At 38.4% G+C, this 24,444-nt stretch overlaps 2 protein-coding genes across 5 annotated transcripts in view; one reads left to right on the top strand and one right to left on the bottom strand.

Moving 5' to 3' along the window:
* TBCK (TBC1 domain containing kinase) overlaps positions 1 to 4,240 on the bottom strand; it is a 118,024-nt gene extending 113,784 nt beyond the window's left edge. The window contains exon 1 of one of the 2 annotated variants that reach the window (XM_056327846.1): positions 4,136 to 4,240. The gene's annotated coding sequence lies outside the window, so the exon portion shown is untranslated. Of the gene's footprint in view, positions 1 to 4,031; positions 4,103 to 4,135 lie in introns of those variants that run through there. The other variant, XM_056327849.1, reaches the window with a different exon arrangement.
* Positions 4,241 to 4,359: 119 nt separating this feature from the next.
* AIMP1 (aminoacyl tRNA synthetase complex interacting multifunctional protein 1) overlaps positions 4,360 to 24,444 on the top strand; it is a 39,332-nt gene continuing 19,247 nt past the window's right edge. Inside the window, exon 1 of one of the 3 annotated variants that reach the window (XM_056327969.1) lies at positions 4,360 to 4,499. Coding sequence is in view for 1 of the 3 variants with exons in the window: in XM_056327963.1 (XP_056183938.1) it covers positions 4,522 to 4,523 (2 nt within the window). In the remaining 2 variants the exon portion in view is untranslated. Of the gene's footprint in view, positions 4,524 to 4,736; positions 4,756 to 24,444 lie in introns of those variants that run through there. The other 2 variants (XM_056327963.1, XM_056327978.1) reach the window with 2 other exon arrangements.

Below are 24,444 nucleotides of genomic sequence, written 5' to 3' on the forward strand. Positions count from 1 at the left end.
CATTCCTGTAAAAACATCCTCTCTGCCAAATGCACTACACCGTTTCAGAAAGAAAATACTTATTAACCATGAAAAAAAAAACAAACTTCATTTGGAAAGTGAATTATAATCTTGCTTGGCACAACTGTCCTCTAATAATTGCTCCAAAATAAAAAAAGAACTTTAAACAATCAGAGTTGAGGGGAGAGAGAGTAAAATTATGCCAAACAGCGAGATGCATTGTCTCTAAAACGTTAAATGCGTAATGCACAATATATAATTTCAGGTAAGGTATGTTTTCAGTTTTACTGCAGAAAAAAGAATCTGCTAGATAATACTTTTCTAACACATTGTATCTGCATTCAGATGACATTTAGAGAAGAATTTTAATTAAAAGAATTGTTAAATATCATCAATTCAATAACCATTTTAAGAGACTAAACTTTTCTTATACTCTAGATCACTTGGCCTACAACGATGAATTAAGACTACCTGCAATACTTTTAGACTGCAGATCTATCACTCACTTCCTTTGGTTAAGAAGCACACAGACAAAAAGGAAGGTATGAGATAAGCAAACAGTCTTTCCTGTCAGCCCCTTAAAGGAATCAATAAAGAACTGTAAAAGGCATGTATTAAAACAAATTCTCTTACTACAGTTAATTCTGTGGAATTCACTAAAGCAATGAAAAAAATTCTCTCTGATGATGGAACAGAGCTAGTTCTCTCAATAGCTACCTTCACAATTAAACTCTGATCTCTGTCCTTAACTTTCAACTTCCACACATTCCAAGGACTGACTTGAAAAATAAACCAAGTAACCCCAAAACTACAAACTTGATCCTTTCACCACCTTTAAGGGGCACACGTTACAGCTTCAATAAAAGGGTTTATTCTAAACTCATTTTTTTCAGTCTAGTAATTTCTCCAGTAACTTGCTGACACCTCTAAATTGAAACAGAAGTGTTATACCTATTTTAAAAATTAATCTGAAAAGGATTGTATCTAACTATTTTTAAATTGGGGGGGGGGGGGTGTCTTTTTTTTTTTTTTGATGCTCATCAAGGTCTGGCACAACTATAAACATACAGAGTGCTACATATCCTCCTCATGTTCAAGGCACACAACTTGACACTTCAAACTCACCTTTTCTATACATAAAAGACACATACTGCATTAATTTTATTATTTGGAGGAATGAATTATAGCCTGCAGAACTTCCCTATTACTCTGAAATTAAAAGAGGAAGAGAGAAAGAAAGGGTTTTATTTTAAACTGACACCAGAAACAGTTAAGGCAAATTCAATTTTAGGACTGAATCCTGGAAATTCAATTCTGATAATCCAAAACAGCGAGGGTGAAAGAGGATGTGAAGACTTGTCATATTAGTGTCATCTAAAATTACTGAGCTGTTGTTTCCAAAGCACCATTTATTCTGTTTATGACAGACAGTCTATCACATTTGCAGAACAGGTCTGGCATAAAGATTACAAGTCCAGAAATGGCCTATTTCACATCCCGCCTCTGAAGGACCTTCCCTAGCTCACTACCTCCATCCAAACCTCCCTTTTAGAAACCTTACAGTACACAAAAACACTAACCAACATTCTCAGCAAAATCCATTAGAAACAGAAGACCTTTATAAATTACTATTTAATATTCAGATTAGCACAATTCTGACAATCTTTCATTTGATAGCTTTTCCATGTCCAACGGTTAGAAATAAAAAAGGTAGCCCCTCATCTACCGAGCAACTCATCCGCTCCTCTGAATAGTTACTGCTCTCAGAGAACAAGTATTTTTTTTCTTCAGAATCTAGCATTTTCTAGCCATCACATAACTTTTTAACTACAGCAGTGCTAAGGCAATTAAGTCAATGGACACTAAGAACTTTGCCCTTAAAATACAAATAGCGAAATACATAAATTTGACTCTCAGAAGCAAATATTGTACTTACAAACAGAATCACCTGAATGAATCAATCTCGTGAAATATATCTGTGGTTTCTAAAGCATACATATGCAGAAATAAAGACAACTAGCCATGTGCTAAAACCTGTTGGTAATTTGAAACGGCTAGTTATTTAAATGCTTCCCCAAGTACCCCAGTGTAAATGTCCCTTGCCTAATGAAGGCAGCTTTCCAGAATTAAAACCTAATTATAATCAGTACTGCTACTGAATTATTTTTAAAGCAACTGAGAAAAATTTCAGGAGAGCAGTGGCCTGAAAATCCTATGCTTACAATGTTTTTCATTAAATCATAGTATTTTCAACAAAGTAGGTCATTCATAAGAAGAAATTCTTTCACAAAATCTTTTCCTCTCCTCTTAAATCTTAAAGTATTCCTGTTGCAACTATATAAATTATTATTTTGATAAAGTAACTGAAATTAAAGATTAATTTTTAACTAGTGTCACAAAAAAACACAACTGCAATTTGACTTCCACTGTCCACCATCACTCAGCTACTGAAAAAGTTAACATTAAAATGTGTAACAGATATTGAAGAAAAGTCAAATACAGATTTCTATGGAAGGGAGCACAGAAAATAAGTAAGAGTTTGTTAGGACAATCACAATAACAAGCTGGGACATGCTAACTTCATAATAATAATGAAAAATACAAACTCATCAGCCTAATTTTTGCAGCACATAGGGGGACTGTGGATTAAGTGTAGTTCACCTTGCAAACCTTTTTTTCATCCGAAGTATAAACTTCTACTACAAACACCATATGATTGCTTAAAAATATAAATGCAAGCAGTATTGTGTTTAACCAAATGTTTTCCCCTGTGGAATAACATCAAAATGTCCTCTCTTACAAAATTTTTTAACATTCATTGAATTAAGAAGTATTCTACCTATAAATAAACTATGGAGTCATGGGCAGATAATTACAGTCTACACACACGTTAAGCACACTTACAAAAACAATTTAACATTGTTATTCTGTCCAAACTAATAAATTTAGTGCAGCGAAGAAACACTTCCCTTCAGATTCTAGCTACACCAATTCAGCAATATATAAAACAGCATGCCAAAATTTTCATTATAATACCGTTACTCAAGACATATGGAAAATGCAAACCAGATTTTGACAAGGCTCCAATATCATTATTTTGTCTTCAATGAATACACAAAAGGAGGACAAAACCAGACAGGTATCACGGTGGTTTTGGCATAGGTAACTAGGAAATATTTGAAGAGCTGTTTCATGACAATGCTACATAGTAATTCCTTTTCCTCCTCTTGTAGGGATAATTAAAGCATCGCTTCACTCAAGTGAAACATAAGCTGTCAGCAAAGACTAAAAAATGCTTTATCTCAGTAGTACTTGGAGAATTTTGTCATACATACATGAAAGACTCTGTATTCTATGCACGTATTTGCACAAGAAGAGTTACTGGCATTATCTTGCACATTTGCAATGTCACTACATAGATTAAGATGTTGCTGCTTTGAAAGCCAAGCATAAGAGTGAGACGTATGGACATCTTAAGTTTCATGCCTACAGCTAGAACACTCAGCTCTTGGGAAAAAATAATAACACCTGGATGGCATGATGAAAACATATAACCTCATTTTGATACATCAGGATCGACTTTTAGTCACATCTATTTTATAAACCTGTTATTTCTTGGACCTGTTTATCAATGTCTTTTGGTTACAGCCCGTCTGCCTGTCCTGCTACATCAGTGTCCCTATATACGTAAAGACGGGGGTTGTTACCATTCGATTTATACGGTACACACGGCTGTTCAGGAATTAAATCTAATAAAAGAGAAATCGCTTTTAACCAGATTGCTAAACGGCTGCTAGAAACGCTGGTAACCCCGGGCACCCCGGTAACCTCGAAGGCCCTATAACGGGACCACCAGAGGCTCCCCAGCCCTGAGGTACTAGCCCAGGCCAGCGCCCGCAGCCCACAAAGGCGCGAACCCGCACCGCCCGCCCAGCCGGCCCCGCACACCTCACGACGCTGCGGGGGACGCTCGCCCTGCGCCCCCGCCTCACTCCCACCGCGCCCGCCAGCTCCCTCAGCCCCTCCGTTACCCAACAGCCATGGGCAGGGACTGCCCTCGGCGGCGGCTAGCGGCCTAAGCTTAGCCCAACGGGGCAAGGGGAGAGCTAGGGCTGGTGTCGGGGCCGGGGTGTACCTCCGTGAAAGAGAACCGCCGTCCCCGCTGCGCGCCCCGCCCCCGAACACCGCGGAAGCGCCCTCGGCTGCCCCCGCCGCTCCGCAGCGTCACTCCCGGCCGCCGGAAGAACCCAGGCATAGAGGCGGCCAGCGCAGTGCCTGAGCTTTCTTTTCGGGGGGACTTTTTAGGAACAAAGCATTTAACACCCCTCCATGCGTGTATGTACTTTGTCAGCACGCTGAGAACGACGTTTTGAGCGCCTTAGCTGTAAAAACCACGCTGGCCGGGGGTAGCGAGGCTTTCCCAGGCGCCTTCTTACAAACCTCTGGCGCTTGCTTGGGCAGCCCGGGGCAGAGGGGCCTTGTTACCTCAGCGGATGAAGGTGTGTGGCGGCGGCTCGGTTCATGTGAGTGCCTGTCGGCGGGCCCCGTGGGAGCTCGGCCGAGCTCCACCATGGCGTGGGGGTGGCTCTGTTTCCTCAACGTGCTCTTAGCGCGCCCGTGGGTGGCTTAGTTCGGCCGCCTTTTGCCTCTGAGGGGCTGCCCTGGGCCTCCGCCGCGGGCCGGGCTTTCTGTGCCGAGAAGGCGAGAGCTCGGCGGGGCCCTGTTTGCTTGAGCTGCCGGTGCAGTGAGGGAAGGGTAGGAGCGGGGCTGCCCTGAGCTATGCGCTGCTGTGGCGACGGTCGTAGGGAGGCCGCTACTGTCCTTCTGAGGGGAATTCCCCTGTAGCGGAGGGGCAGGATGAGGGCCTCGAATTAGAGGAGACGGCGTTGTGTTAGTGGTTTAATTTAGAGAAGGGGTTTAATCGCGGGGCTTAATATGTGCTGGGGCTGTAGGGTGGCATTGCAAGTACAGATACAGCACTTTGTGGGGAGGAAGCAAGCACGTGAAGTGTTTTTTCTGAAATTACTTGTGTTCCTTAATTCAGGCCATCGACTGAAGTGGCAGTTTGGAAGTGGGATAGTGGTGGGCTGTAGAAGAAAAGGCTGTAATAGTCTGGAAAGTACAGGCATGGAGTATAAACTGAGCTTTGCGTAGGAATGGCTTTCACTAATTGACAAGCAGCTCCTTTCTCTGTTTTGGAAAATGGTATAAATATTCATTATGCATTTCCACTGGTTTCAGTGAGTGGAAAACAGTATAAATATTTGGTGCATCCTCAGTAGACGTACTTGCAAGATTTAAAGTACAACACATATTTTGTACAGAGATACATGGATTGGATAACAGGGATGAGCTCATGATTTGTTGCTTGTTAGGTTGTAAGTCCACAGCTAACCAGCATATAGCAATATTACCAAAGTACTATATACATTGAACTAACCAGCCAGTAAAATGAAGAAAATACTACTGCAAAATAATTAATCCTTGCATTTCTTGCTCTTTCTGTTTCTTTAACTCTGATACTGTAACTTTTTTTAATATAGTCTTTGCTTTTCACAAATACTCTTGTGGTTCAGGGTGCTTATGTGAAATTAAAGTCTACATGGGTAGACAAGAGGAGAGTGGTGGATGTTGTCTACCTTGACCTCAGCAAGGCTTTTGGCACTGTCTGCCATAACATCCTCATAGGTAAGCTCAGGAGGTGTGGGTTAGAGGAGCGGACAGTGAGGTGGATTGAGAACGGGCTGAATGGCAGAGCTCAGAGGTTGTGATCAGCAGCACAGAGTCTGGCTGGAGGCCTGTAGCTACCGGTGTTCCCAGGGGTCAGTGCTGGGTCCAGTCCTGTTCAACTTGTTCATCAATGACCTGGATGAGGGGACTGAGTGCACCCTCAGCAAGTTTGATGATGATACAAAACTAGAAGTGGCTGTGCTACTACCATTCAGCGAGACCTGGACAGGCCAGAGAGCTGGATGGAAGGGGAGCCTCATGAAGTTCAACAGAGGCAAGTGTAGGGTCCTGCACCTGGGGAGGAACAACCCCCTGCACCAGTACAGGCTGGGGTTGACCTGCTGGAAGGCAGCTCTGCGGAGAAGGACCTGGGAGGCCCTGGTGGACAGCAAGTTGCCCATGAGCCAGCAGTGTGCCCTGGTGTCCAAGAAGGCCAGTGGTACCATGCTGGGGTGCATTAGGAGGAGTGTGGCCAGCAGGTTGAGGGAGCTTATCCTCCCCCTCTGCTCTGCCTTGGCGAGGCCGCATCTGGAGTGCTGTGTCCAGCTCTGGGCTCCCCAGTTTGAGAGAGACAGGGAACTACTGGAGAGGGTCCAACGGAGGGCTACAAAGATGATGAGGGGACTGGGGCATCTCCCTTATGAGGACAAGCTGAGAGAGCTGGGCATGTTTAGCTTGGAGAAGACTGAGAGGGGATCTTAGCAATGCACACATGTAACTTCAGGGCGAATGTCAAGAGAATGGGGCTAGGCTCCTTTCAGTGGTGCCCAGCCACAGGGCAAGAGGCAACAGGTGCAAACTGCAACACAGGAGGTTCCCCCTGAATATGAGGAAGATGGTCTTTACTTTGGGGGTGACAGAGCACTGAGATAGGCTGTCCAGAGAGGTGGTGGAGTCTCCTCTTGGAGACATTCAAATGTAGCTCTGTGCAACCTGCTGTAGGTGAACCTGCCTTAGCAGGGGGTTGGACGAGATGATCTCCAGAGGTCCCTTCCAATCCCAGCCATTCTGTGAAATCTGTAGTAAGGTGAAGCCATAGTGATTAAATATAGCATCCTATTTTTGTACGCCTTACTGTTCACGTAGTATATTTTTCTCTGCTTATGTTTAGATAATAATACATGTGGCAGACCTGTTAGAGAGTAACCCCAAGTTTGTAAAATAAACCCAAAAGTCCTAAAACTGAATTTTTAATACAGGATGTTATTAAAAAGGATAAGGCTTTAGAAATGAGTAACTGATAAAACTTTGACAAATCTTATCAAATAGTGGGTAAAGTGGTGTTGGTTTGGTTTTTTTTTAAAGCTAGCCTCAAGGATCTTTGCTTGTCAAGGTGACTTCATTATAATACATTCCACACACACTGTCACAAATGGTCTTGTTATGTTAATTTTGACTTAAAAGAATTTTAAGCAATATATGGGTGAGTTGCTTTGATGTTTTAGCAGCATTGCCTCCTGATGGTGCAAGATGTTGAAGGCAGAGTGACTTAGGTTATAATGACTCTTAAAACTATCTTTAGCAAATTTGGGCTCTGGTATGTCTTTTGCCAGTTGTAAATATGAAGCTTATGCATATTTTCCATATATTGCTATAGATGTATTTGTTTCTTTCACAGCTTTAAATGTAAATAGAGAAGGAAACAACTCATTCCCCAGACTGAAAGTAGTGGACAGTCTGGAGAGAATGGTATGAAATGAAAAAGGATATTTGCTAAAGAAGGACATTTTAAAAACCTGAAAATAGTCCATGAGATTGGAAATAATAGGACTCTTGAGTTGCCTAGAGCCTTGAAGGCTTGATGCTTCTGATGATGAAGCATATATGAGTGGGGAAAGCAGTCTGAAAAATAAGTTTAGTGCAGAAAGGTATGATGAAGTTGCTTTGACATGATGGTTAAATTCATAGTAGATTAGATTTGTAATGGCAAGCTAACATAGGGCGTCTTTATTGAAGGAGTGCCAAACAGCCCATGGACGTTTCTTCATCCTTTTGATTTAAGAGATGTTCTCTGATGTTTTTTCTCCTAAATATGTTTGACTAAAGTCTGTTTAATACATTATTGTTATTTCAATTCTATGTTATCCAAGAAAACTAGCAATGAGGTTAACTGAATACCATGATGGGAGGGAAGCAAGCAACCCCCCTAGGGCTTCTTATGCTTTGCAAAAACCTTTAAATCAATTAATGGAGTTTTCTTAAAATTATTTCTAACAATTACTCAAAGGATTCTAGTTTACTAGAGTCTTTGACTTTGTACTGACCTGGAAGTTTCATAGTATTAATGTTTTCCTTAAAAGAGAGGTGTAAACTGTCATGTGAATAATGCTCCGTTATGCAAAGCGTTTTGGTTCTTTGTAATGTTGCGTGCTTAATATTCTTGGTAGAATCACATTTTTGAAGAATGGAGTCCTAACGTAAAGAATGTTGAAAAATATATATTTAACTTTAATGTTTATTACTGAATTCTCGTGCTATATGCTGAATTCCTAATTAAAGTGACACATAGTCACAATAAATTGATCAGTGTTCCAAATTATCTCTTAATCATGGAGACCTGGTTGTTTGTGACTTTGGGAGTTAAGGGTGTGTGTTGATGTTTCTTACATTAGGACTAAAGTAGAAAGTAAAAAACTTTGGGTTTATATTAGTCTGTAAATATATTGAGATACAGTACACTTATTTCAGCTGGCATGAACCTTTAAAAACAGTTTCTGGAAATATTCTAAAAGTGCCTCAAAACATTTCTGTACTTTTATTATACAGCACATTTTATACTATAGAACTATGCTAATTATATTACAAGATAGTAAGAGATAACAAGGTAATAATCAGCTGTAATGATTTGTGCATGTTCTTTCTGAATCAACAAACCACTTGTAAATTTTCACAGAACAGCAATTTTACTAATTAGCAGTAGAATCAAATTAGAAAAGTACCAATTTCTCAGTCTGCTCCCCTTCCCCCTGCCCCAAAGTAGAAGAAATCACGTTATGGGTGTCATGTTACTCTGCTCATTTCTGAAAAAGCCCTGAGAAGCAGCAGAGTAGTTTGTACATTCTGGAGGACAAGAACCCAAATAGTGGCATCAGAATGAAGGGTGGGTGTTGAATTGGCAAGGAAAAAAATGTCTTGAGATGCAAAACAGGAGATATCTATTATCCAAGACCTGCTTAGACCAAGAGGGAAAAGAAAAACAGGTCTCAGATGCCTACATATCCCACCTACTTTACAAGTCCCTGTAAGCATACTGCGGAAATATCTATATAATAAAAATAATGCAAAGTAGTTGTTGTAAGAAGGCTTGATCAGGTGTGCAGGAAGACAAATCTGGTATCCACCGTAATGTTTTTGAACTTCTCTGATATTAATTTGATAGCTGAATGTCACAGCTGCCCTGTGAATTCATTCATTCATGCATGTCTCTTCTAAGGGAGTGTTTCCTAAACCCTAAAGAGTGTCAAATACAAGACAACACAGATAAAACTGAGGGGTCAGCATAGAGAGCAGCTCCTAGGAACATCAGACGTGAGCAAAGTAAATAGCGTTTCTTGTAACGGTATGAATTACATGTTGTCAGTCCAGCAGAGAGCCGCAGAAACCCCCGTTTATTCTCTTTCTAGTTACCTGTATGGTTCTCATTACCATCACCAAGAAACACTTCCCTTGTTAGATTTCTTGTTGTACTGGGGGTGAGGGGGAAATCTGTTTAGTTTTCATTTCCATGGTTACATTAGTATTACACAGTAAGGAACAACATAGTTTTCATGGTTAACTTAGTATTAAGCGGGGTGGGGGGAAGTCTCTGATAGCTTCTTTTTTCCCTGGTGTGTCAGAAGCCATCCCTACTCATAATTTAATATGGTTTCAAAAAGGTTTGAATACTTCCCAAAGCAGCCTTCTGCTTTCATTGTTTTGATTTTTTTGTCTTTTTTTTTTCTGTGATTGGGAAAAAGCACTTTGCTTTAAAAAAAAAATCCTGTAAAATTGTTTACTGACTAGGCTTGGTGATTGCAGATCAGTAAGTCACCAGTTAGTTTTCACAAATCTTCTTTTCTTTTGGAGAACATGAAAATGTAGTACTGTCTGTGTAATGATGTTAGAGGTCAATTTCTTCAGAGTGAGTTTAGAATTAATGTATTGGGGTTTTACTTCACAGGTGGGTTTCTTTATCCTGTTTTCACAGTTAGCAAATTTTTTATGTGTTTCGTTCTCCGAAATAATCACACTTGAATATGTGGAAATATCACAATTAGAAAGGTAGGGTTTACTACATGTTTTTAAAAATCAAATGTAACTTAGGGATATAAAAGAGGGAAATAATGCGTTTCTAATGCTGGGTATAATGAAAAGACCTTAGCAGAAGAGGCCAAAAGATCTCAAGTTCATTCTAATCTATTATACCTTAATCACTTATGACAGATGTTTGACTAACCGGTTTTTAAAACTTTCCAGTGATGGATATTCCACAACTTCCATAGGCAGTCTGTTCAGTCTATTACTCTTTACTTGAAAGTTTTCCAAATGTCTAACAAATCTTCCTTGCTTTTTCCTGTCTGCAGTAGACCTGGTGAACAGTTTAGTCCCGTTCTCATATCAACTTCCTTTGTGTTTGAAGAATGAGACCAAGTCTTCCATCTATCTTCACTTCTATAGACTAAACTACTATGCCTCTTTCAAGCTTTTTGATCTTCTTTGAAGTCTTTTAAAAGTTGAGAGACAGGAAAGGAGGATCTGAACAAAAGCAAATCTCTGTGGCATTTGTGGGGGGTCATGAGTATGCATGAGTGCAATGTGAATATTGCTTGGGAAGCCTCTTGAGCAGCTGAGACAGTTTGCCTATAACAAAATGTGGCTAGCCAGGTCTTTCCTGACTTACCTCTCCTTTTGTTTCTTCCTGTCTCCCTCACACTTTTCTAGATCAGTTACAAGTTTCAGCTGCTCCCCGCCCCCCCCCCCCCCCCCCCCCCTCCTTTAAACTGGAGGAGGGAGTCATGGCAAGGGAATAGATTTACAGGTGAGAAATTGTTCTCTATAATGTTTGTAGTGTAGCGTTGTGTTAATTGATTTGTTAGTTAATTACCTTTATACTTTTTGAGCCATAGTTTTCTAATGTGGGAGTCCATAACAAGCATGAAAGATTTTACAAGCTGGTATTTCCCTCCTGAAAATGTAGCCCCTGTGGCGCCAGCCAGTTGAACAGATCTGATAGAACAAGGGAAAGCACTTTTTAAACATAATAAAAATGTGCTAGTTTGCTTGGGTAGCATGATAGCTCCAAATATTTTGAGATTGTCACCACATGCATTTAAGTATTCCTAGACTGTCCAAGCAGACAAATGCTTATAAATTCAGTATTGTTAGAAATTTGTAATCAATTATATCTAGTTTTAGGTGTGGCAATCTTTGGCATTCCTGATGACAAAATTCAATGTGCCAGATTCCTTTTCAGTTTTTAGGGGACAGTTGCTTATGATGCAAGTCATGGCCTGCTACTGGGTGACACTCTAATACCAGATGATTGGCCAACACAAAAAGAAATCGGTTTAATTTATAACCGCTGGCTGTGACTTCCCTCCCCCCTTCCCCCCCCTTCAAATGGGAAAAGAGGATCAATTCGATAATTCAATCACTCATTTGTTCCTTTGTATGCTATTTATTTCACTATGGTAATTAATCTATGCCAATAATTCTAATGCTGCTGCTTACATTGAACTGCATTAGCAGTAGTGTGTGACCACCAATTTGTTTCTGAATTGTGTATATTCATCCTCTTGAATGTCCTTGGGTCTGTTCCTCTTCTGTTACTCAACAATTCTTGTCTCCTACCATGGGATCAGGGCAGGAATGGGGGGATAAAACTAACCAGGAAAATAAGTCAGCATATGAATAATCTTTTCTTTGAACTCTCAGAGAAGAGCACCTTCCATTGTTTACTTGCACATTTGTGGTTTGTTTTGGTTCATTCTGTTCAGCCAAAATATTGTCAGTTGGTCACTGGCCTTCTGGTAAGGGTAGGTCACCCATTCTATCCATAGAAACTAAGGAGGGAATGTTTGCCAAAAACCCCTTTTTGCCTATACACTGTGAACATTAAAAATAATACATATCTTTATTCATAAATGAATAAGCAAAGGAATCATCTCTTCCTACCAAGATGAAAGATAAGGTTTCTCTTAAGTTACATTTACAACCTGGAGTCATGATAGTCTGAAATGAATCCATTTTTGATGATTAAATGAATCAATGGGGGCCTGTAACAGCAGCTGTAATCACTTATTGACACTCGCTGTTTCAAAGAAAATTACTTTGATACCTTACTGAAATGGGAGTTGGATAAATTCTTCTTTGCTGCGTACAATTTTCAGAGAGAAAGTTCACCAGAGTAGCTTCTGCTGACCTAGTAGTTAGAATTTTTGTTAGGCTCATAACTTTGTATACAAATCTTAAGTTCTTATGCCACTTCATACCCATTAACAGCCTGCAAACTGTGCTTGACCTCAAGAGCTAGAGAGGGAAGTTTCATCTAGCGTTCGTATTAGAAAGCAATATATACTGTGTTTAACCATCTGTTAAGCACAATTCATGTCAAACAAGTCCTTCTTCTTTCCTCAGAATGCTGGAAGAAACCTGATAGAGATTCTGTGCTGGATTAGAGGAAAATTGAATTCTTCTCATAACTGCTTCCCTGGTGTGTTGGCTCATATCCTAATTATCTCAAAGCAGACATTCTGAGATGCTTTCTGCATTTGGAAGTGGCTGGCAATGCATAAAACATCAAAAATTGCCTCAAGTTAGCAAATCTCCTCTTGAGATCATTTGGTACAATCTTTTGGCATAAAACCACCCGTTAGAGAAGACTTTTATTTCCATTTCCTTCTCATCAGGAGCTTTCCCAACATAATTTCAACTGAGTATGAATTAATAGTTTAAAGATTAATCTCTGACTTCAGGACGTTCTCTCGGAAATGATCCATGGCTATTGGATCTGGTTTCTATCCCAGAGTGTTTCTCAATTACAGTTTAATATACAGCTTTGTAGTGACATCTTCCTTCAGACTTCGAAGATAAGTGCATCTTATTTGGCCAGGGCAGCTAGGACTGCTATTCCCAGAAGAATGCACAGGTTTGCACATGGCATGCAAGAGGCATTATGTTTGGCTTGGTAGCAGCTGCTCTGGAGTGAAGGCTGTAAGTTCATATTCATGCTTGTTCTGTTGTAAGGTTTGAGACCTCCTGTGTGAAGTGCTCTAGTAATTGGTAACAGTCACACACTAAGGAAGTCACTGTTGCCAACTAGGATATGACGCTGAATTGTACACCAGGGAAATTAATCTTTTCCTAGGGGTTGAATGACCCTGCTACGTGTAGGTAAGTAATTTCGCATCCATATGACTGTCTATAAAGTAATGCTATTGATAAGAATTGGGCACAGATTTTTTTTTTTCTCCTTTACATATAGCTTATAATTAAATTTTACTGAGAACTTATCTGCAAATTTGCACTTTTTGAAGATGCTAACCCAAGATATTCTAATCTGAAATAATTGTTTTAAAAGGGTTGGGTTTTTAATAGAATAATCTGGAACATAGCAAAATTAGATTGTAGCTCAGTTTGTCTTAAGCTATGGAAATAAAAGAATCTCTGAATTCATAGATGAAATACAGCTGTTCCCCAAAAGCTGCTTGGAGGATTTTTCTGTCAGTTCCTGTAAGTCTCAATAGCTGACATCAGCCCTTTCAATGTCCAGGATGAGTGCACAAGGGTTTTGTTTGTGTTGGATTTTTTTGTTGGTTGGGTTTGGGTTTTAATTTCCCTCTGCACAGATCTGGTATTAAAAGAGGAGAAAATAATATTAAACCTAAAAGTTTTAAAAGCTGTGAACCTCAGGTACTTCTCACTACATGCAACTACAAAGAGGATTCTGAAAGACAATTAGAAGGCTCCTTACTTTTTTGGTACCATTACAAGATGCGATATTGCTGTGCTTTCTCTCAAGCAGTACTTAAGTATTTATAGATGTGGTCCAGAAGTTTACCTAGACTAACATACTATCAGCTCAGTAACCATGTTGCTATTCTGACCTCTGCTGAGTTTACTTCATTAGAAATTGGGCTATCAACTGCTCATAAATACCAGGTATTTTGTAAGAGTGATATTCCTAACTTAGCTCTTTTCACTATCAATGCATAACATTTTTGTGAGAAGTTTTTCTTAAGTGTATGCAATGTTAAATTAACAGAGGGAAGAAGCAGCTTGAGGCAGTGTCTTGTAACGGCTAGAATTTTGCAAGGGATGCTAAAAGGTAATACACAAACCTCTTTGTGTTCCCCTCTAGAATATAGAAAACAACTATGACCAAAAATAACAGTTTCAAGATTGCCCTCTTTGGTTTGGGAAGGTTAATTTCTGTGTGTCACCTAGAATAACTACAATAGTCAAATGTAAACCTCATGCAAACAAGATACATTTGATTTAATCAGTCTTGGCAAACTGATTTCAAAATGTAAAATAATCATATAAGATCTTAGAAGTGGTTCTCTGTTAATAAGAATTAAATGATTCTAAATTTAAAAAGAAAAGAACTGATAAATACAAGCAGCATTTGCTGTACAGGTAGAAGTGGTAGGGGTTTTTGTATACCGAGGACATCTCTGTAAAAATGTCTTTGTTTCAAATCAATAGAATATCTGAAATACCTACATAATAATACAACTCTTTGGTGGCTGTTCATGTCTGAGCAGAAGAAAAGATAGCATTTTTATTTTGAGTACCCTTTGAATTGTTACTTTTTACACTTTATTTAGAAAAGATTGACAGGTAGTTGCTGTACAGTCTTTGCTGCAGAAGTTGGTTGTTTTCCTGATGAGAATAGTGAAGTCTTCATGTGCAGAAGTGTAAATCTGAAACTTTTTTCTTCAGAGTCTGTCTTTTATCACCAAAAGGGAAAAAATATTCTCTATATTTCTACCACACAAGTAAAACCATTGATTGAGAAGGTAGGTAGTTACAATACTTGGTAGTTATATCTGGAGATTTTTCTAAGTAGATGAGATGCATGATGCTTGCTAGGAATTTTAAGTCTCTTCACTCTGTATGTGATGAAAGGAAAGGCCCGTGTTTTGAGACAGATGCCAAGAATATGCAGAGGTAGATACTCCTGGCATGTGGTTTTGAAGTGACATATAACTGCTTCTGGCTTCTGAGGATTAGTTGTTGTCAGCCCACTTCAAATTTAAAAGTTAATTTAGACTTTTCACTTCACTGCTGAATGAATAATTTTCTCTGCACAGGGTAGGTTAGTATCTTTATAGGACATTTTCATTAAAATATCTTCCTCCTGTATTATGTGAGTAAATTCAATACTGGGTAGTACAATTATTTATGTGATGAATGAAGTTGGGTCATCGTGTGTGTGGGAGGGGTTTGCCGAGGTAAATAAGATATGCAACTGCAGGCTCAAAAGTTCTGTGAGGACTTCTTTTTCCCTTTTGTTTTTTTGTTTGGTTTTTTTTTTTGACAACTTTGTTGCTCTCTATTGAGACATTTGTCATTACTCTTGCATCCATTACACACAGACATGTGCGCACATGAACACGCTTTTTTCAGTTTAATTTTATTTGGCCCACATAAAAGGATACCTAAAATTTCTGTCTCGGTAAATAACAGAAATCATTAATGCAGCTGTAGTTAGAGAATGTTGATTCTTTTGCCATACATCTGCATGATGTTTGCTGAATGCTTTCATGAATATATAATGGTTATCTTTAACCTTAGTACTTGCTTTAACTGAATGTTTAAATCCTGTTTTCCTTTAGCTGTGTTACAGGGTACTATTTTTACATGTAGGAAAGCTGATACTAATCTAAAAGTAACAAATTTCAAGATTATCTTCTACCACACTTGAACTGTGTGAGAAAACTAGTAGGCAGGTTTCAGACATGAAGAGTATTGTCAATTAAAACTGAAAAGGGGGATCAATGTTCCTGTGAACTGCCTTACTGATACTGGTATTTTGTAGACTGTTGCTGACATGACATATATTGCTTAATGATATTCTTATTTCCAAACTCCTCAAGTTTCAGAGGAGAAGGTATCTTTAAAATGTCTTTTTAGCAGCTAGGATTTTTGACAAGGGTTATTATCCTTATTTCTCTGACAGACCCAAGAGAAAAAGATTAGGTTTTGAGAGATACTTCTAAAATACGTTTTTGTTCTCAAGTGAGACCTGTCTTGAAGAGAGGGGGTGAACATTCAATTCTTTTTTACCTTTTTATAACTGCTGTGCCTGTTCTTAATTAAGGAGGTAGTGTGAATGCTCACTTTTTTAGTATAAAGTTCTGAAAATCAATACAATACCTAAGAAATAGTGTTCTACTTGGTATCGACAGGTAGATTTCAGTACAGTTCTGATTATTCTTCTGCTATCTGATTTATGGGTAACTTTGTAGTTATAACAGTAATCTAAAGCTTTCACTCCCCAGTAAAACCCTAGAGGGTGAACCATTGTACAGATTCTTCCACTTCCTGCGGCGCATGCTGACCTTGCAGACTTGTCCAGATACAGCTGAGTCTGCTTATATTTCTGAATTTATAGGCATATGTGTGTGTCTGTAATTGTGAAGTCCATCACCTGTCGAGGAAGTTTTATGATGATACTTTGAGGCATGAGTAGCAGCTACTTTTTTTTTTTAATATTCAGTGATAGTCATTAGATACAATGTGGTTTGGAAAATTCAGCTTTTATAAAAAAAACCCCCGAACAACAACAAAAAAAAGCCAACACAAAACAAACACCACCCCCATCCTCCAAAAACCCCCAAACCAACCAACCAACAACAATGAAAAAAACCCCACCCCAAACTCTTGATTTTTAATGTAAGCTCTCTGTTCCAAAGAATTGGATGTATTTAGATTTTGGAAATCAGTGCTTAAGGTCAAAGAAACAAGGTAGCATGTTGTGGGTGTTGTGTCTTTTCCATCATGGGATTTATGTGAGAATTCCTTCTGCACGTGGTGATAATTTACCATAAGATTCTGATAGCACTATTAAAATATTAATGCAGTGGGATCCAAAAGATACACACTGCTGAAAAAAATACATAAGGCTGTCCAACTGTTTTGGCATATGAGCTGCTACTTAAATTTCATACAGCACTGTAAGCACAACCAGATGAATCTCTACTGAATTTCCAGGGGACCTGGCAGATGTACTGGGTGTGTAACCTGTTGAGACTTAAGCACTGCAAAGAAGTTGCTTTTTGTGACCCATGTTGTGAGCTATCCATGTCTATTGAATTAATTACTGGGCAGTCTTCTCAGATTAATAAATTAAATTACATGTAACTTTGTATATAGTCTTAGTTACTGAAAAATTTTGGTAGCTCTGTAGGCAAAAATTTTGTTACAAACAGCATCCAAATCGCTTGACTTCTTTCTTGACCTGGACAGGACTCCTTGTAGTCATGTCTTTGCTTTGTTTAGTCCTTGGGGTGTCTGCTCAGAAATGGGAAAGAGTACAAAGTTAGTTCAGGATTGGACTGAGGCAAGCATTAGTAGAAACTTCTCCCGGAGTACAAATTTAGCACAAGCTTACAGCCAGCATGTGAATGAAATTGTAAATACTCTTAACTTGCGTTAGCCTTTTGAATGTTGCAGCTGTAGTGTGTTAAGATATCATGAGGTTAATAATAGGTTGTGGCATCTACTAAGTTTTGAAGTGAAAACTTGAACAAAATAATAGTCAGAAGTAAAAATTATTCCAGTTAGTTTCTAATGATCTCTGCTGTACAGATCCAAGAGATCCATTTAAATCTAAACTAAGCTTGTCATAATACTCTTTTGAATGCTTCTACCTTAATTTGTTCTAAGATATGCCTTGTCTTACTAATTCATTCATTGCTACTCATAGATTTGATTTTTTGCCCCTCATTAATGCTGTGACTTGCTTGTAACTTAGATACATCGTTACCTCTCAAGACAGACTTGTCTTCGTATTTAAAAATCGTTATTACAGAGTAATTTCTATTGCCTCAAAATTAGTACTAGTGGACGAGCCTTTTCTGTACAATGTTCCATCACATTTTTAAGAAATCTCTTTCATGCTGCAGTGTTTTTCAGTCTGAAGAAGTTGACGTGTGTTTTTGCTATTTACAGCCCTTTAAAATAGGGAAGGGTAGGCCCTTAGGACTACTAAAAGACCTGTCTGCAGCTGGGATTGAGCCTGATATATCTGGCAGCCAGAAGGGTTGGACTGTAGTCTCCATAGCTAGCAAATCATTCCTTAGGGCTGGCATTGCTGCTTGGATGGACTGTGTTTAGATATTTTAGTTGTTTGGAAATCTGCAAAGCAATTACTCTGACTCTCTTAGTGCAAAAGATGTGACTTGAAATAACATGTGGCAGAAATGTACAACTTTGCTTAATTTGTTGCTTGGCAAATTGTTTTCAGTACTGACTACACAGGAGTTTATAGTTTATGAACACTTCAAAAATTGTATTTAAGTGCTCAAAAAAAAAATAATCAGACTGTTCAACTCCTTAAAGCCCCAGTTATAGCAATCACTTGTTTGGGGAGAAGAGGAAGATAAATTCTTAGGTCTTTTTGCAATTATAAGTCTGCAAAACTGTACTGCCATATTCTACAATACCCCCTTATATTTTATGCTGTAATACCCTTTTGACTTGTATTAAAAAGAGCATTCTTTCTTTAGCAGAATACAAGGGTGATAGTTAAAATTTCATTTGATCGGTTTTAGTGCCATATATCTAGTACCTGATAGGGGATCACTCATCTAATACCGAGAGTCAAAAATCGGATTCCACAATGATTTATTTGATGATAATTTCTAGATTTTGAGTTTTTACACTAAAATTTATCAATAATGCTCAAAATCTTGACAAAAAGTACAGGGGAGTGGGGTTTTGTTTATTTGCAATTTTTATGCGGTTTTTGTTTGGTTGGTCGTTTGTTTTTAAATTGTGCTGTCATTGCTAGGTGTTGCTTTTCAAGTGTTTGCTATTGTTCTGTCAGAAATATTTTGGTAGGTCTCCTTTGCTGTAGGCAAAGGACCTCGGTGAGTGCCCTGGTTTAACCCCAGCCGGCAGCTAGGCACTATGCAGCTGCTTGCTGACTCCCCCTCTGGTGGGATAGGGGAGAGAATCAGAAGAGTAAAACTAAGAAAATTTGCATGTTGAGATGGGTAGTTAAATGCATAAAGCAAAAGCCATGCACACAAGCAAATCCAAGTAAGGGATTAATTTACCACTTCACATTGGCAGGCCGGTATTCAGCCATCTCCAAGAAAGCAGGGCTCCATCATGTGTAACAGTTACTTGAATAGACAAACACCATAACTCTGAATGACCCCCCCCCCCCCCCCCTTCCCTCTTCTCCCCCCAGCTTTATATGATCAGCATGATGTCACATGGTACAGAATATTCCTTTGATCAGTTGGGGTTAACTGTCCTGGCTGTGTCCCCTCCCATGTGTTCTTTCTTATGCACCCCTAGCCTACTTTTTGTTGGAGTGGTGAGCGGCAGAAAGGGCCTTGACTGTGTAAGCACAGTTCAGCAATAGCGAAAATGTCCCTGTATTATCAACAGTGTTTCCAGCACAAATCCAATACATAGCCTCATATAGCTGCTATGAAGAAAACTTAACGCTATCCCAGCCAAAACCAGCATAGTGAGCATCTACGTTTTGATAATTTACATATATTTGCTTAGGGCCTTAAATCGTATTTTTAGTTGTGTAAACTGACTTTGACAATGTGCAATTCAAGAAACCTACCTTCTTCCTCTACAGACCTAAAAATATACTTCATACTGAAAGACAGGTGAGCTGGTTGTTAAATCTTAACTGACACATGCCCATCTTTTCAATGTGGATGAAATAATATTTAAGTGTAATGGAGTGCACTATGTTTCTTTGCTGTACTATAACAAGAAAACTAGGGGTTTGATTGATACTTCTGTTTTCTTTCTCAGCATTACATTGCTGCTTACTGATACCATGACATATTTGTATATGGGTTGCAAAGGCACAAATTTTGAAACCTATTTGTGAACAGCTTCATGTTTGAATTTATTTTGTGGTTGAGGAATTACTTTTTTCCACAGATAAAACTGTGGGAAACCTGTGTTTCCGATAAGTAAATCTGATTCTTCTTTGTTTATTGAAGCCTAGAATAATTCAATCTTTTAGAATTGCATTTCCTGAGGAGGAAGGAGTGTTTGAGTGTAAAAGCCATGATTGCATTTTACAATGTGTAACAGGTATAAAACCAGTAAAACACTCTACTTTTGTGGTAGTGATAGGAAAGTCCATGAAACTTACTGAATATAGCTGATTTCCAAAATGTCCTAGCAATAGAATTATATCACTGCAAATTTCTAATTAAATATTACAGACCATTGCATCCCTAAAAACAAATTGAGAGATGCTGCTAACCTTCTGTGCTTTGATTAGGGTGAAGCAGGGAGATGATCAAGTCAAAACCAAAATTTGATCTCAAAACTAATTAGTTGTAGCTGTCCCCTGTTTTGGAGATTTTCTTAGTAGTTTAAATTGTCATAATTTTGAAAACAAACCTTAAGTTTTTCTACAAAAAATGTGAAATCACATCAGATATTGTAAATATTAGCCAAAGACCTTTACAGCATCAGGTCTAGAATACTTCATCAGAAATTAGGGGAAACCTGCAAGAGAGAATTGAGATTTTTGATTTTTTATTTTATTTTATTTTTTTTAAGCATGAATCCCGATTTTCTGAGACAGGGAAAGATATGACAACTTACAACAATTTCTGAATTGCACAGACACTTTGTTTTAGCAAAAAAAACCCCCATAGTTGTACTCTTTTTCTGGTTTGATCTGCTCACTACAGTTCCTTACTTCACAGAATGAAAAAGGTGTGATGTGAGATTCTTAAACCTGATTCACTGTGTCCTGACAGTTCATAGAAGTGCAAAGCATAGGAAAGCAGAATCTGGCAAACAGCTGGCAGATTCTGTTACATTTATGGGGTTTTGTAAGATTGTTTGCCAAAAATGACCATACTCAAAAAAGATGCTCAGATAGAAGTCTGAACACACTTGCAGAAACAAGTGATTGTTGATACTTTCTATCTTTTACAGAAAGTAGAATCCTTTGCTGTACAAGTTGGCCACAGTAAAGTGTCTTGAGACATCTCCCGAAGAAGAAAAGGAGTTTAATTTGAGAGCTTCTCGAGGCTTAAGACCAAAAACATAGGAAGAGGAATTGCTATTAAATATTTTTCTGTAGCTTAAATTAATAAGCTTTATTTAGCATTGGAGAAATTACCTTTGTGTTGTCGATAACTTTTAGAATAAGGCTGATCCCACTGGTTCTGCTTTGCAGTAACAAACTCGTTATTCAAAAAGAGCGTCTCAACTGAAAACTGAACGTCTTTTTACAGACTTTTTTTTTTTCCTTCTCTGCTGGCTCCTTGCATGATACTAAGTCTTAATTGGTGGCTATTCCTAAGCATGGCATTCTCTGTAAGGCATATGTTTGTGCTGTCAGGGCCATCCTATGATTGCTGTCTGTTCATTGCTAAAGATCAGTAGGATTGGATTTGCTGCAGAAATACCATATTCCTGCATAGTATGCACAAAGTGAATAGCAATGGTGGGTCAGAGGAGTTGGTGTGTATGTGAGACAGGAAGAGAGGAGAAGCAGGGAGTTGTGGTGATTTTATTTCGTTGTGCATCATTTGAGACAAAACTTGGCAACTTTTTGTCTCATCACGTGCTCAGGTTTACTAACAAATGCACAAGTTTTGGTTGTGTTACGTTAAAGCCTGTGGGAAGGAATGAGACCAAAAAATAAGACGCCTATGACCTAGGAGAGCAGCATAAAATTATACTGAACTGAAAATGCTTAAATAAAGCTGCATCACTGTCATAGATGTACTCAGTGCATACATGGGTAATATGTTGGTCTGTAGGCAGTAAATCTTACTAAGCAGCCTGCAGGTTAGATACCATAGTTCGTAATCCTACTTTGTGTGTTGACATGAACAAAGCATTGCAAGAAGACTCTGAGAACTTGGAAGTACTGAGCCTTTTTAAATCTCCAGCTGGAAAAAAGGAATGCTTAGAGCTAATTATTTTAGGTTTTGGGAATCAGTTGGCTTCCAATTTCTGGTTTTGTTTTGTTTTTGTTTTTTTTTTTTTCAAAATGATTGCTTTCCCAATAGTGAAAAGTAATTGGTTCCATGTTTGGACTGTGAATAGATTCCAAAAACAGTTTTTAGGGTTTAAGTTTTAAACCTTGTCGTTATTTTTATGGGGGGGGGGGGGGGGGGGGGGGGGGGGGTGTTGGCTTTTTCTTGCTTTTAGAAACAGAGAATATTAATATTGAAGAGTAAGCTACAGCAAGTTTTGTGGTTTTAGCATCTTCTTGGTGTGTTCATTTTTTCATCTGGATATATTCTAAGGTCAAAGCCAATGTTGATGGACCAGTATTTGAAAACACGTTGAAATTTTGGGGTAATTTGTAGTGTATGAGGAGTCTTGATTTATTGTAGAGTTTGCCACTTTGAGGACCCTTCCATAGTACATTTTCTTAAGAAATGAAGTAGAATAGTACCTTTTTATTTCCTGTGAGGGTACAGCAGCTTCTTAGAAGACCACAGGGGGCAGTGCTTTCTGTTTAAAAGAAGATAGGCAACTCTTAATCAGGAAGTAAAATGATGAGAAATTATACGATTTTTATGTGTTGATATGTAGCTTCATGAATAACTGCAGAACTTTTATCTTTAATTTGAAAATTGAGTTCCATTATAGTGGAGCAGTTTTGGAGTAGTTCCAAATGTCTTGCAGGTAGCAAAGGAGTCCTCAGAGGTCTGAGGTTAAAGTTTTTCTTAGCTGAGCAACCAGGTAACTTCAGGAGGTTACCCTTTTCAGAAGGTCTGAATATAGCTACTCCTTACTTGTTTTTCAGAACTGCTTTTTGTTTGAAGGGAAAGCAGCTTATTAGGCACAATTGTATGAAATTACTACTTTCAGTTGGCTTCTGGATCAATTTCTGGAAAACAGCTCAGAATTTATCTGTAATAAGATACGGTTCTGGTTTTAAGCTATAGTATTTCTGATTTTCTTACCCATTTTTAGGTCGTATATCACCAATAGGAATTGGTGTTATACAGTAGGGTGGGTTTTTTCCTGTATGGAGTGGGGAGGGTGTCAGGGTAATAGAAGGCAAGGAAAATAAGGGAGAGATTTTTCAAAAATCGTTTACTATAACCTTTGATTGTTGCAGTGCTGATATTTTTAATGTGTTTTGTGTTTATTATAAAGGGTAGATCTTTTTTAAAAAAATATGTGCCTTTTAGATACAATTTTATTACTGTGCTGTATGGGTTCCTATGCCTTTGCAGCAGTTAATTTCAGCCTGTTGGCTTTTTGTATTAGTATTGGAAATACCTATTCCTTTGTGTTATTGTTATAATACTTGGTTTACAGAAATTTATTTGACAAGTGGGAAGATGTCTACCCATTGTAATCATGTAACTTCATTTCCAGGTCTTCAGTTCATTAGCCAACTTGGCTAAAACCTATAGAATGTACCAGTTGTATTCACTTTGAAGTTTTAGTAGCATTTCTGTTGTTGTTGGCAAAGTTTCCACTGTTAGGATTGTGCTCCCCTGGGAGAATATGTAGCTTGCAAGAAATCTTACTGGTATGCAGACAGTAATACCCCAGGCTTTGTATTATGCTGTGTTGTGCCTTAATAGTTTTGTGTCTATTTCCATTTGACATCTAAATCAGTAACTTATTAGAATCACTGCTTTTCATTTAAAACCTTCTGTTTTCAGACTGCGCATGAAAACAAAATTATTTTCTTATTAGAAGAGATTAATTTGAATATTAAAATTACTTTAATTGTCCTAGAGAGATGATATTACTGCTCTTCTCTCCATGAGTTTGTTGTTTTTTTCTAAATGAAAAATCTGTTTGTGGGTGAGTGGAGGGTGTGATGGCAGTAATACTCTTGCATCTTTAAGCATAACAGTGTGTGTAGAACAGACTTTGATTGTATTAGATGGCAAGAAGGCAAGATGTTGGATCATTCATTGCTTTTGCAGGAGTAATATACCCCATGCATCATCTGGCTACTGTATCTCTCTCTGGCTTCATTAATTTTACTTTTAAGAACTTCTAATTACATTATTCTTGATTCATTGTCTTTTGTACTGTGTTGTGTCTCCCTGCCACCCCCCACCACCACCACCCCCCCCCCCCAGTTATTTTGTAGGTAATTATTGTGGAGAATTGAGTTATTTTAATAGAAGATCAGGTATCAAATGTAAGTTAATACTGAGAGTGAAGCAGAAGTGCTATGTTGGTACTGGCATGAGCACGATTGTATCTGTTCACCTTTCAGTTATTTCTAAACCTGTTTTGTCTTCAGCATGGCTTTTGTTGCAAATCCCAACAGCGAATATTCGTACATTAAAAACATTAGGAGGTCATTGTGTCAGAATAATCTTGCAATAATATAGGAGGTTTTCTGCAGTTTTGATATGAGAAAAGGCATTTTTGGGCTCTGATAAAGTTGTGGAGCCAGTGCATGCATCTGGGTTGTCATTGTCTTACCAATTGTTCCCTTTGTTGCAGTTGATGGGCAAATACATGGGAATTATATCACCGATGCTTGTGAAGATCTGCAAGGTGTTTTTTCTTCCT

Source organism: Falco biarmicus, chromosome 1, assembly GCF_023638135.1.
Source record: "Falco biarmicus isolate bFalBia1 chromosome 1, bFalBia1.pri, whole genome shotgun sequence".
Taxonomy (NCBI): domain Eukaryota; kingdom Metazoa; phylum Chordata; class Aves; order Falconiformes; family Falconidae; genus Falco; species Falco biarmicus.